This window comes from Danio rerio, chromosome 13, assembly GCF_049306965.1.
Source record: "Danio rerio strain Tuebingen ecotype United States chromosome 13, GRCz12tu, whole genome shotgun sequence".
Lineage (NCBI taxonomy): Eukaryota > Metazoa > Chordata > Actinopteri > Cypriniformes > Danionidae > Danio > Danio rerio.
In genome coordinates, this window is record NC_133188.1 from 26,376,103 (window position 1) to 26,389,166 (window position 13,064).

At 31.7% G+C, this 13,064-nt stretch overlaps 1 protein-coding gene across 50 annotated transcripts in view; it reads left to right on the plus strand.

Annotated features, from left to right (window-relative positions):
• The window catches only part of sorbs1 (sorbin and SH3 domain containing 1), a 103,498-nt gene extending 91,402 nt beyond the window's left edge, over positions 1 to 12,096 (plus strand). For 25 of the 50 annotated variants that reach the window (XM_068213034.2, XM_068213043.2, XM_021480839.3 and 22 more), the window contains 4 exons: positions 1,526 to 1,624; positions 3,701 to 3,885; positions 6,196 to 6,302; positions 8,439 to 12,096. In XM_068213034.2, the coding sequence (XP_068069135.2) occupies positions 1,526 to 1,624; positions 3,701 to 3,885; positions 6,196 to 6,302; positions 8,439 to 8,506 (459 nt within the window). In that variant the 3' untranslated portion in view covers positions 8,507 to 12,096. The remainder of the gene's footprint in view (positions 1 to 1,525; positions 1,625 to 3,700; positions 3,886 to 6,195; positions 6,303 to 8,438) is intronic. The other 25 variants (XM_068213039.2, XM_068213044.2, XM_073920815.1 and 22 more) reach the window with 1 other exon arrangement.
• Positions 12,097 to 13,064: the final 968 nt, after the last annotated feature.

The following is a 13,064-nucleotide window of genomic DNA, read 5'->3' on the forward strand; positions in this document are numbered from 1 at the left end:
GCTAATGAGTTAGTAAGCACACTTTTGAGGGGTAACACAGTTGATAAGGAACAATTGCATGGAACTCTAATGTGAATGCTGCTTGTGTGTTGGTTTTTTGTGTTGTCATAAAATTACAGCATGCATGAGTTTTAAGAATATTTGCATTTCAGTTATTGTTTATCAGAACCAAATGGTCAAGACTTAATAGTCGGTTTATTTTCAAACATGAACATTTTCACGTTAATCTAACTTACAACTTTGAAAATTATGGGATTATTTCTTGGCATTTTGCTTGTTCTCTGTTATATTTGTTAACACCAATGAATTTTATGAATTAATCTTAATCTTTAAATTACTTTGTCCTATAGCTAAAGTTAATTTCTTAGGTTAATGCCTTATTACATTAAAAACAAAAATTGTAATTCTTTAATTAAAAGGAGTTAATAACTACTAAAACTTAGTTGTTGTTTTTTTTAAATTAACTTTATAATATTATTTATCATTGTTGATTTTAATGCATTAACTAACGCATTGTAAAGTGTTACAATTTGTACTTTATCATGCTTTTGCAATTAAAATTGTTTAAAACATTTGTTAACTGAACATGTACAGTATATACACCATGTTCTGTATATACACTGAAAAAATATTCAAAGATGATTTCCTGGATTTTTTTTTTTTTTTAGATTAACTGGTTGCAAACAATTTATTTGGGCTGAATTTAAAGAAACAAATTAAGTTGAAAATTATTAAAATGAATTTGTTTAAACTCAACCCATGTACATTTTTCGCAACAATTTGCCAGAAATCTTTTTTTCAGTGTATAACAAAGCAATACACTAAGAACTTTTTCATACAAATGTAGATACATAAATCTACAATTGTTAAAGAACAACTGAAGAATAATAAACTAAGATTGTCAATTTAACATCTTTTTTAAGGCCTATAAATTATATAGAGTATAAAAAATAGCAAATTTATATATTCCTCGAACCCAAATATTAATCCATCTTCAGTAAAATAGAAAAAAATGGAAAAAAATAGAAAAAATGCCAAAGCAGACTTAAAATGCATTCATTACCCCTAAACATGCCTCTAATACTTGTCTACTTTTTGTAATGTCTATATATAATATTCATATATTGAAAAATATCTTTTTTGTAAGGTTTTATAAAATATTTAAAATGTATAACTGTTAAATCATATTTATTATGGGATAAAAGATAGTTTGTTGATATTACTGTCTAGCTGTTGTTATAAGTGTTATAAGCTATTTTATAGACTATATAGTGTTTCCACCTGAAGCTTTCCGGCATGACATGACACTGTTTTAACTTGTGTGTTTGTGATTGCAATGAAAATTGGTGATTGCTACTAACTCACAATCTTATTTCGGTCCTTGCGTTTGTATATACAGTACTGTAAGGTTGTGCTGGAATCAACTGCTCAGAGGAAAATGATACTAAGCTGATCAAATGACACCTGTTAAGCACAGGCAGTTGTTTTTAAAGCAATAGCTAATACATGTTATTTTCCTCCACAGCCATTAAGAAATGATGTAGAATATTATGGGAGATCTTCAAGAAGTCCTGTCATGCTGTTTGACATCCAAGACAACAACATGAATGCCAACTCATTCACGGTAAATTACATTGCAAGCCATAATTGCTTTTTAGACAGACATACTGCTTTTTCTATGATGTCATCTGTGTTGATTGAAAATGAATGATGAAAATGAACAGATTCAGATTCTGTAAAGACTGTTAAGAAAGCTTATTACTGCCATAGAATAAAAAAGATATTTGCATTTTTATTTAACTTTTTCTTTTTAAATGTAGATTTCTACTCAAAATAGCACTGTAAAATTATAAACTTGAACATAAAGTAGCTTACAAAGAAAACAGAAATAAAATTGGAATTACATGATGTCATCTTAAAATGTAATGATACATATTTGGATATTAATGAGAATTATGAGGTGTAAAGTCAAAATTCTGAAGTTGAAAGCCAGAATGATCTGACATATAATCAGAATTATCAGCTATAAAGGCATAATTATCAGGCATAAATCAGTATTATGTGGTTTTGAGGCAGAATTATCAGGTGTAAAATTCTGAATTATAATTATGAAACTCAAGGTCAAAATTATGAGGTGTAAAACCAGAATTATCAGATGTAAAGCCAGAATTATCAGATGTAAAGCCAGAATTATCAGATGTAAAGCCAGAATTATTAGGTGTAAAGCCAGAATTATCAGTTGGAAAACCAAAATTATGAAGTGTATAGAATTATCAGGTCTTATGTGCAAAATATGAGGTGTAAGTCAGTGTTACATGGTTTTAAGACAGAATTATGAGGTGTAAAGTCAGAATTATCAGATATAAAGTCAGTATTATCAGGTGTATGTCAGTATTATGTTGTTTTTAAATCAGAATTCTGAGATATAAAGCCAGAACTATCAGATGTAAAGTCAGAATTATCCGATGTAAAGTCAGAATTATCAGGTGTTTATCTGTATTATGTGGGTTTTAAGTCAGAATTATAAGGTATAATGTCAGGATTCTGAGGTATAAAGCTGTAATTATCAGATGTAAAGTCAGAATTTTGAGGTGTAAAGTTAAAATGATCAGATGTAAGTCTGTATTATGTGGTTTTAAGCCAGAAATATCAGATGTAAAGTCAGAATTATCAGATGTAAAGTCAGAATTTTCAGATATAAAGTCAGAATTTTCAGGTGTATGTCTGTATTATGTGGTTTTAAGTAAGAATTATAAGGTATTAAGTCAGAATTATAAGGTATAAAGCTAGAATTATCAGATGTAAAGTCAGAATTTTCAGGTGTAAGTCAGTATTATGTAGTTTTAAGTCAGATTTATAAGGGATAAAGCTAGGATTTTCAGATGTAAAGTCAGAATTTTTAGATGTAAATCAGTATTATGTGGTTTTAAGTCAGAATTCTAAGGTATGAAGTCAGAATTATGAGATGCAAAATCAGAATTATCAGGTGTAAGTCAGTATTACGTGGTTTTAAGTCAAAATATGAGATGTAAAGCCAGAATTATCAAATGTAAAGCCAGAATTGAGTTGTAAAGAGTTGTAAAATCAGAATGATCAGGTGTAAGTCAGTAATGCAGTATGTGGGTTTCAGGGCAGAATTATGAGCTGTAAAAGTCATAATTATACTTATTGGGTGTAAAATAAGAATGATCAGGTGTAAAGCCAGAATTATGAGACAAACTAACATTATAATAGAACATAAGTCAAAATTACAAGATGTCAGAAATGTTGCATAAAAATTTGCAATCACCGTTTTTTTCCTCGTCATGGCAAAAACTGTCATCCATAGCCTCTACAAGATGCATCACAGTCAGACATTAAACTCATCTCAGTGTATGATTTGATCTGATATCTAATCCCCAAACTCTCCCACGTAAACAACGCATGACAAATCTCAGTACCCTGCAAGAATCCTATATGATTGTGGTGTATGTTTCGCTCCTTCCACTTGCACTCACTCTGTTGTCTCGCTCTTCCATGCTTATCCTCTGGACACTACCATCCCTACTGGCTTTCCTGGTATTAATGGACATTCCCTCCTTTCTGCCCTGTTTCTATCTCCTCTAACCACACCGCCCCTTCCTCAAACTCAATTTTCCATCTGAATGACTGACACCCTGGTTTGCGGCCACCTCTTGTGCCGACCCTCTTCCACCAATAGGAGGCAGTGTGTAATGAGATCATGAATATTGCAGAGACCTCAGTGAGGTACTGCAGCACTTTGTCACGCCCTATAGACTCCGCCCACCGACTCCTGGCTCCTCCCAGTAAACACTCTCTCATCATTTCCCAGCAACCCCTGTCCCAGAGCAGCAGTCCTGAGCCTGGACGCATGAGCTGTGGGATGTAAGTATCATCCATCTGTGTATGTTTTGGTGTAGATGTGGAGATGTTCACTGATGTGTACCTTATACATAATACATAATATACAGTGCTCAGCATGACTAAGTACATCCTTATTCATTTCTTAGTGAATATAGGCTATGTATTTTGATGCATTTAAACAAAACAGATTTATTAAGCAGATAAATTAATTAAAATGATATTTTAGTCACCAAAAATATTTAGAAATCGAAAGATAATATATTTAAATTCAAGCAAAATAATGCAAAAAAGAAATTACGACCTACACAATTTTCAACAATATTTTTTTGCTTCTCTTGATTTTTCCTCTTTTTTAAAATTTGTATTTAATATTTTTCTATTCCATATAAATTTGCATGTACTAGTTTTTGTACCATTATCATAAGTTATTTTGTTAGATAAGCTCCAGATTTGGCTGCAGTACTGACTGATCTAATGTAGATGTACAAATATAAAATTGTATAGCTTCCTATTAAAAATATGAATTTAAGATAGATTTATGAGGGGTGTACTTATATATGCTTAAATGTATTTTCATTAATATGAAAGTTATCAGCTTATAAATAATGAGGTATGGCAAAGGATAGATGCTTTTGGAGAGTTTATGCTAAATGGGAATACAAGATGTCTGCAAAAACAGGGCTTTGGTATTGCAAGTGACAGATGAATGATTTGGGGATGGAAAAGTTACCTTTGTTTTAAAATACAATCAGATATCAGTTATTAGTTATCTGTATCGGCCTTATTTCCATACCTGTGCATTCTTAATTTATACTATACAAACTTTCATTTAAAGCAAAAAAGTTGTACTTTAGGAAGGGAATAGAGACATTATAAACAACCAGATTAAATGTGTACACATGCTTAAATGATATACTGTACAGAACTATTTAGGTTTTGGGCTAAGTTTTAAAGAAACTTTTAAAATCTATTTATAATTAATGCTTACCATGTCTGAGTTTGATAAAAAAATAAAAAAAAACTATTAGTAATATTTCACATTTTACTGAAATATTTCCCAGAGATGTGTTGCGGCTGGAAGGGCATCCGCTGCGTAAAAAACTTGCTGGATAAGTTGGTGGTTCATTCCGCTGTGGCGACCCCGGATTAATAAAGGGACTAAGCCGACAAGAAAATTAATGAATGAATTTTACTGAAATATTTTATACATATTTTATATATATCCTGTGATTGTAAAACTGATATGTCTTTAATGTCATGTGAATCTTAAAAAATCATTGTAATATGCTGATTTACAACTCAAGATATATTTCATTTGTGATTTAATGGTACTTTGCTAAAATATTCACAGTAGAATATAAATAGAATACACTCATGCTACACTATCTATCTATCTATCTATCTATCTATCTATCTATCTATCTATCTATCTATCTATCTATCTATCTATCTATCTATCTATCTATCCATCTATCCATCTATCTATCTATCTATCTATCTATATATATATATATATATATATATATATATATATATATATATATTCATAGTATAGTATAGTATAGTGTAGTATTATACAGTAGATGCAAGCAATATGTCTATAGATATTGCTTTAGTATAGTGCTATATTAATCTATTAAGCATTCGTGTGTAGGCATGGGAGGCATGTGTAGGTTGGGGAAAGTAAAGGTTTTAAAACTGTTACAGATTTCAGTTTTATCATTCCTAATGTATGTATAAGTTTTTATTTTTTATTATTATTATTTTTTTTTTTGGTGTGGGGGGTTCATGTTGTCAAAGACTAGTTTAATTATTTATTTACGGTAACAGTATCTCTAGCAAAAAAGGACATTCAATGCTACTAGTAAGCCCACGATTCAGCTACACTTGAAAAGCAAAATTGTAAATATGCTAGCATCCAAGCATGCTATGGAGCTAAATAGTGCAGTAAGTTTTTTTTTTTTTTTTTTTTTTTTACCCAGACATTTAAAAAGAACTCATTTTAGTGCAGTTATTACAATACAGTGAAATCGTGATATTTTTATCCAAAGTTATACTCTTGGTATCTTATACCAGCCTATGCCTATTCATTAGCTACACATGAAATATTTTTTCAGTGTATCTATGCAGTCAGATTTGTTTGTGATCAAACTGGAAAGCCAACCTACAGTGCAGTGCTTTAAATTTAAGCTAATCAACTTTTAGTGTAAAATGAACTGAAAGACTAAATATTCTTAACAGTTTTACATTTAGTTAGTGCAGTTTTATTTGTGCAGTAGATTCCCCCAGGCTCCAATTCCATGTCTGATATTGTGCTGTTTTCTGCTGTAGATTTCAGGCTCTGTACAATTACGTGCCTCAGAATGATGATGAGCTGGAGCTGCAGGAAGGAGACCTGGTCAACGTCATGGAGAAATGTGATGATGGCTGGTTTGTGGGTATGTGTCATTTATTATTATATTGATTCTCCATGAAAAGTCATCTCTCAAAACTACAACACTCCTACAGTAAATCAATTCTCGACCACTGCTATTGAGTTTTGTTTTACTGGAGATGGGTTATTGTTGATAACTAAAACTGAAGCAAAATCGTAAAACTAAAACCACTTTCATTTCTTGAATAAACATTAACAAAAAAAAAAGAAAAAAAAAGAAAGGAAAATAAAAAGTAAATATATAGATATTGTTTTAGCTTCTTGCCGCGTCACATGCTTGCACTGTAATATTACTACATAGTGCTAATTCATAATCATGTTAACAACATGCTAATTCATACTAAAATCATTCTAACAGCATGCTAATTCATACCAGAAACTGCCAACCTGATTTCACCTAGTAGAACATGCTCCGGGATTAAGATCTATGTTCATCCTGGAACAACATTCCAATTAACCAATCAGAGTTAAAGGATACATTTACAGTTTGTGTTAAGTTTAGGCTTACAGTTTTATGCACTTCTACATGATTGTTTTTCCCTCTATTATTCCCCTCTGATCTGGGAGTAATTTACAGTTATGGTTGAGTTTAGGGGTAGGGAGTAGGTATAGATTACATTTTTGAACAAAAATTATGTTCCAGGATCAACATAGATGTTAATTCCGAATCACATCGTACTTGGCGAAATCATGACTTGCTACTAGAAACATGCTAACAACATGCTAATTCATACTTGAATCATTCTAACAATGTGCTAATTCATACTAGAATTATTCCAGCAACATGCTAATTCATGCTTGAATCATTCCAGCAACATGCTAATTCATGCTTGAATCATTCCAGCAACATGCTAACTCATGCTAGAATCATTCCAACAACATGCTAATTCATACTAGAATCATTCCAACAACATGCTAATTGATACTAAAAACATGCTAACAAGATGTTAATTCATGTTAAAATAATTCTAGCACAGGGGTGCCCAAACTTTTTCTCATAAAGGGCCAATTTGATTGAGGGGGGTGGGCCCGAAGGTAAATATACCAAACTATTAAATGAAAGCTGCCACGGTAAAAAATACATCAATCATATTATTAATGATACTTTTTTACATTTTATAATTTTATATAACTTCTTACTAGAAAAACATAAACAAACACATTTGTAACACAATGGTGTTCAATACTGAATACAGGAGTCAAGCTGAACCTGCTTTGCCTTGATTTGCTTATCGATGTCTTGTGTATTGTCCTCTCTTCAAGTGACAGTGTTTACATTTTTAAAAATCAGATTCATGCACAACATTTAACTGATACATTTCATTTCAGCCGACTTTTTTGTAGCTCAACAAACAAACAAACAAACAAACAAACAAACAAACAAACAAACAAACAAACAAACAAACAAACAAACAAAAAGTTACGATAAATTTGAAATGACGATCTCTGTTGAAGGTATTTGCTTCAATCCCAAATCTTTTTTTCTGATGGGATAGCGGGCCACATCAAAGGTTATCATGGGCCAACTTTTTTTTTGGACATCTCTGTTCTAGCAACATGAAAATTCATATTAAAACAATGCTAGTGCTATGCTTTTTCATGATAAAAACATGCTAAATAAAGCTCGAAACATGCTAATGACATGACTTTCTCAAGCCCCCATTGTTTGCCTTCAAACTGTTATATCATTAAAAATTATAATAGAAAATACAAAAAGATAGTTTAAAGTAAATTCCATAATTCCATGTATAAATGCAGTCAAAACTAAATTATTATATGTAAATGTAAGTTGTTTATTGAGTAATTAATTCTTATTGCCATTTGAATTTTTGTTCAAGAACAATATTGTTTAACTAAAATGTTTTAGCACGCAATACGTCACAAAATACAATAATGGCAACAGTTTTTCTTTTTTTAAGTACAAATGGGTCATTTTGAGTAGTAAATTAACCCCAGGTGTCACAGAAAATTACTAATAAACAACAATAAAACACTGTAAATAAATGTAGAATTCGCTTCTTTACATAATTATTTGTAAAATGTACTAAAAATGTGTAAAATGTACTGAAATGTCTCTGTACTAGAGTTGTTTTCAACTTATTAACCAGACTCTTATGTGTTTGTTGTTTTCTCTACACAGGTACATCAAAGAGGACGAAACAGTTTGGCACTTTTCCAGGAAATTATGTGAAAGCTGTTAATTTGTGACATACTGTAATACAAATGAAGAATTGACGGTTTGTATGAAGCGATTCTAGTGCTATGCTTGAGCAGCCTGATCTGTTTGGGACACTCTTACCTGTTGACCTCAAATGAAGACTTTCCTCCTGTCCAAAATTTGGTCTGTCCCATATGAATGTCCAGGTATGTGATCAGTAAGGTGTGCGGCATGTCAGCGAAGAACATGCAGTTCAACTGAACTCCAGTGGCAGCATTTGTTGAATCACTGAAGGATTTCACGGAAGAATGAAGGTTTTTACCAGTTTTCTGTATTGTATTTTTGTTTTTCTTGAAGAAACTTAGCTAAAAGCCATCAATATTAAATATCTGGGAAAAGGTGTTTAAGTTTACAACTGCAAATTTGACTGAAGTACAGCTCAAAACACTTCATCACATACCTGACATTACTGAAAAATATTAACATTTACAGTTTATTTTTGCTATAAATGTGTGACTGTAGGAGATGACAGGGCATCGAAGGTGTTTGTATTAAGGTTACAGGTCAGAGAAGCAGTGAGAAAATCATACTTGTTTGTCATTTAAAAAGAAAATCATAATGCAATTTACACTCCTGTTGCATATAAAATTACTGGTATATGGAGCACTCTTACAAAGAGTGGAATTACAGTTTCTTTTCCAGTGAGGGCTCAAAGTATGAGACACAATTTAATATTTGCAGATCCAAGCAAAGCCATTCATAGACATCAAAATGATGTAAATCAGTGTTAATGCAAGGAGGAAAACTTCACAGCACTTACTGTACAGTACTCTCAGATTTTGCAACATTTTGGTAACACTTCACAATAAGGTGTCTTTTGGTAACATTTGTTAACTATGAGCAATATTTTTATGGCGTTTATTATATGTTGTTATATAGTTATGTTAATTCAATTACATAATTTATGTGCATTAATGTTACCTGATAAAGTGGCAGTCAATGTAAAAATGAACATTAAAGGTAATAATCTCTGTAGAAGCTTTTATTTTTACCTTTATCATCAGTTCATGATTGTAAACCTTTTGTAAAGTGTTACCAAAATTTGTGAACAACTCTAGATCTGACAAACTTTGTGATTTGTAAAAACAAATGAAACAATATAGCGTTACTGTATATGATGTAGTGAGGTGAAGGGCTACAACTAAACTCCACTAAACAGATCTGACCTTAGATGCTTAGCCTCAAAAACATACTATTTATTTGCCTGAGTGGTGCATATTTTTATCTTTCAGTCCTCCAATTTAAAGTGGGGTGTTTGAACGATGTATTATGAATCTGAGGCGCAGTATTTACCTCCGTTAGCACTAGCATTAGCATAACATCCTAACCCAGGTACTGTTTGACAGTAACATTTATGTAGTGTTTTGACAGGTATTGTAGTTGTGTGTTGGGATTCGATGATCTGTAAGATTGCTGTACCTCATTTTCAAAGTGCCATTCACAGTATAGGATGCTACACTTGGACCTATTGTGTTCATTTCATTTGATATTCTCCATTGATTAGCTTGTGGTCTTCCTTAACTGAATGTAGTTTGATAGTAGATTTATTTCTGCTTCCGTTTAAGAAGTTTTGGATTTCTTCTGATAAAAATTGTGGAGAGTGGATTTCTTCTGATGAAAAGTTGTTTTTGAATCTCCCCTTAGGTTTTATACGGTCCATTCCATGTAATGCCAGAGAACGTGCTGCTAGAGAGTTTCTGTGACTCTAAAGGGATAATTCACTTTAAAATTGAACATTTACTCAACTTCAAACCTTTATGAGTTTCATTTTTACATACTAGGATATTTAAAAGTACCTTTATACAGTAGCTGGTAGCCACTGGTAGACCAAAAAAAATGCTATGGAAGTCAATCACTATTTATGTTCACAGAGGACATAAGAGGGTGAGTAAATGATTGTTTTTGGGTGAACTATCCGCTTTAGGCCCATTCATAACAAGGATGATATCTAGCCTATACCAGTTATAAAAACAGCCTAAATTCAGTTGTCATAGAGCTCATAGAGTTGACAAGACAGCTGTAATAATAAAGAGGAATGATATTGTTGGAATCACTTTCACAGTAATATTTTTCATAGCTGGTGAATGATAAAACCATTGACAACCAATCAGAATCTGTGCTACTCTAAAAAGCTTGAGCATTTAAAGTCTCCCCAGCAGGCACAGGACGCCAACGTAACGTCAGATTGATTGGAAATGTAAATCAGGTTGACATCAGAACCCAATGTCAGGCTGACATCAATGTCCAATGTCATAGAGAATGTCCAACGTCATGACATAGAGATTGCATTTTGGTTACTTTAAAAACACAACCTAAAAACAACAAAGTATCAACGTCTAAGGATGTTACAGCTTGACGTTGTGTGGACATTACCAATATGGCATCTTTCAGATGTTAGATTTTGGTTTCTATACCTGACAAATAAATGTCAGTATTTGACGTCAATGTGCCTTTGGTTTAGGATGTTGGCTTGATGTTGGATTTAGGTCACTTTCCGACACTACCTAAAATCAACAAAACATCATTGTCATTTCAAGTCGTTATTGGACGTCAAAAAAACATTGTCCTTAGACGTTGACCTAAATCTAACCTAAATCTAACCTAAGACTAACGTCTTATGACGTTGTGTGTTTGCTGGGACAGATGACAAAACAGCAGTGCATGGTTTAAATAAAAAGAAAGCATTATCCTACATTGGTGTCAGTGCTAATAAAGTTATCATTTTTGCCATGAACGGGCTTTTGTGCTTACCAGCCTTCCGTCCATCTCAAAACGAGAATCAGGAAGAGATCATTTGGACAGAAATGAAGTATTTAGATTATATATTTTTCATTTTGTAAACCAGTGGTTGTTGCTAAAACCTTTATCAAGATGTAATCACATAGAAAAACAACGAGGAATTTAAAAAAATCAGATGTGAATTTGAACTTGAAACTATGTGTTGGTTATAATATAGCGTAGCATATTTGAATGTAGTGCTCTGAGACTCTTTTAACATGGATGTGAACAAAGTTGAAATTCACAGTTCTCCTATTCTGTCAGAGTTGTAAATATGTAAAGTATAAATGAATGAAAGTGACCGAAGTTACAGCAACCTCTATAAATATTACAGTTTATATTAAATGAAGAATATTAGGAAAGCACAGAGATTTGCGTAACACACACAGACCGTCTCATATGACTGAGCGAGTGATTCTGACACTGTGTTGGGATTGAAATGCCTTTCTGTCTCATGGCTTCGTTGAACTGTGCCTAGTTTTATTATTTTGTTTTATTTTATTTTTTTCTGCCTCCTGGTGAATATGTCACTTTGTATGGAAATTTGACCCAAGTGTGTTAAAGGAGACTATTACAGAGTTCTTCACCACAATCATATGAGTTATTCAAGAGTGTGAGATGACACCTGAGATGTTTAATTATGTGTAATTATTACTTTGTGGTCTGTATGCAGAGCGAATTTTGCATCTTTTTGTTTTGTTTTTGTTTATTTGCAGTGCTGTTACAATTACAATGAATTTAAACACTATTACTGCTGTGATTGCCTCATTATGCAATATTTAATAAACAATATTACAGCTTTTGACTGATCCTGTTTGTTGTCAGGATGTGCACTGCTTATTTGATTGTGTTTTAAGCTCATTTCAAAATATATGTACTGTGTACTTTTTTTATTATGTTTTAGTTTTTTAGTATGTTATATTCATTGTTTTATTTTTATTTGAATTTAGTGTTTAATCTCTGTATTCTGGGAACAGACTTATTTTTTGGTGTTCTTTCCTAAGCTAATAACTAAACAATTTTTTTGCATAAAAAAAACATATATTGGACTTAAAATTAGCCTTAAATGCAAAGCACCCTCTTGAGGTGGCAAAAGAAGAGTTTCAAATGCCCAAACATTCATAATATTTTGTTATTATTGTAATTATAATTTTGTTTTGTAAAACTGCATTGCTGTTTTGAAATGATAGATTCTGTTTTATAATTCAGTAATAATAATTAAAAAAATTATTATTGGCATTCCAGTAGTTCATGTCATTGTCCAGTAGCAAAAATCCCCCGTTTTCATTTTAGGAATGTTTTCAATCTAAATTCTATTTTAGTTAAGAAATATATATATATATATATATATATATATATATATATATATATATATATATATATATATATATATATATATATATATATATATATATATATTTTTTTTTTTTTTTTTAATTTAAAAAATAGTTTGCTGTTCACTAACTAATATAAGCATATTACTAATATAAGCATATATATTTTTAAATATTTGCATATTCATGGGTTATTATTCATTCATTCATTTATTTATTCATTTAGTCCCTTTATTTATCAGCGGTCGCCACAGCGGAACTTTCCACCATACACAGCTGATGCCCTTACAGCTGTAACCCAATATTGGAAAACACCCGTGTACACTCATTTATACAATACGGCCAACTCATACAAAACAGCCAATTTAGTTTATAATTCACCTATACCGCATGTCTTTGGACTGTGGGGGAAACCCACGCCAACACGAGGAGAACA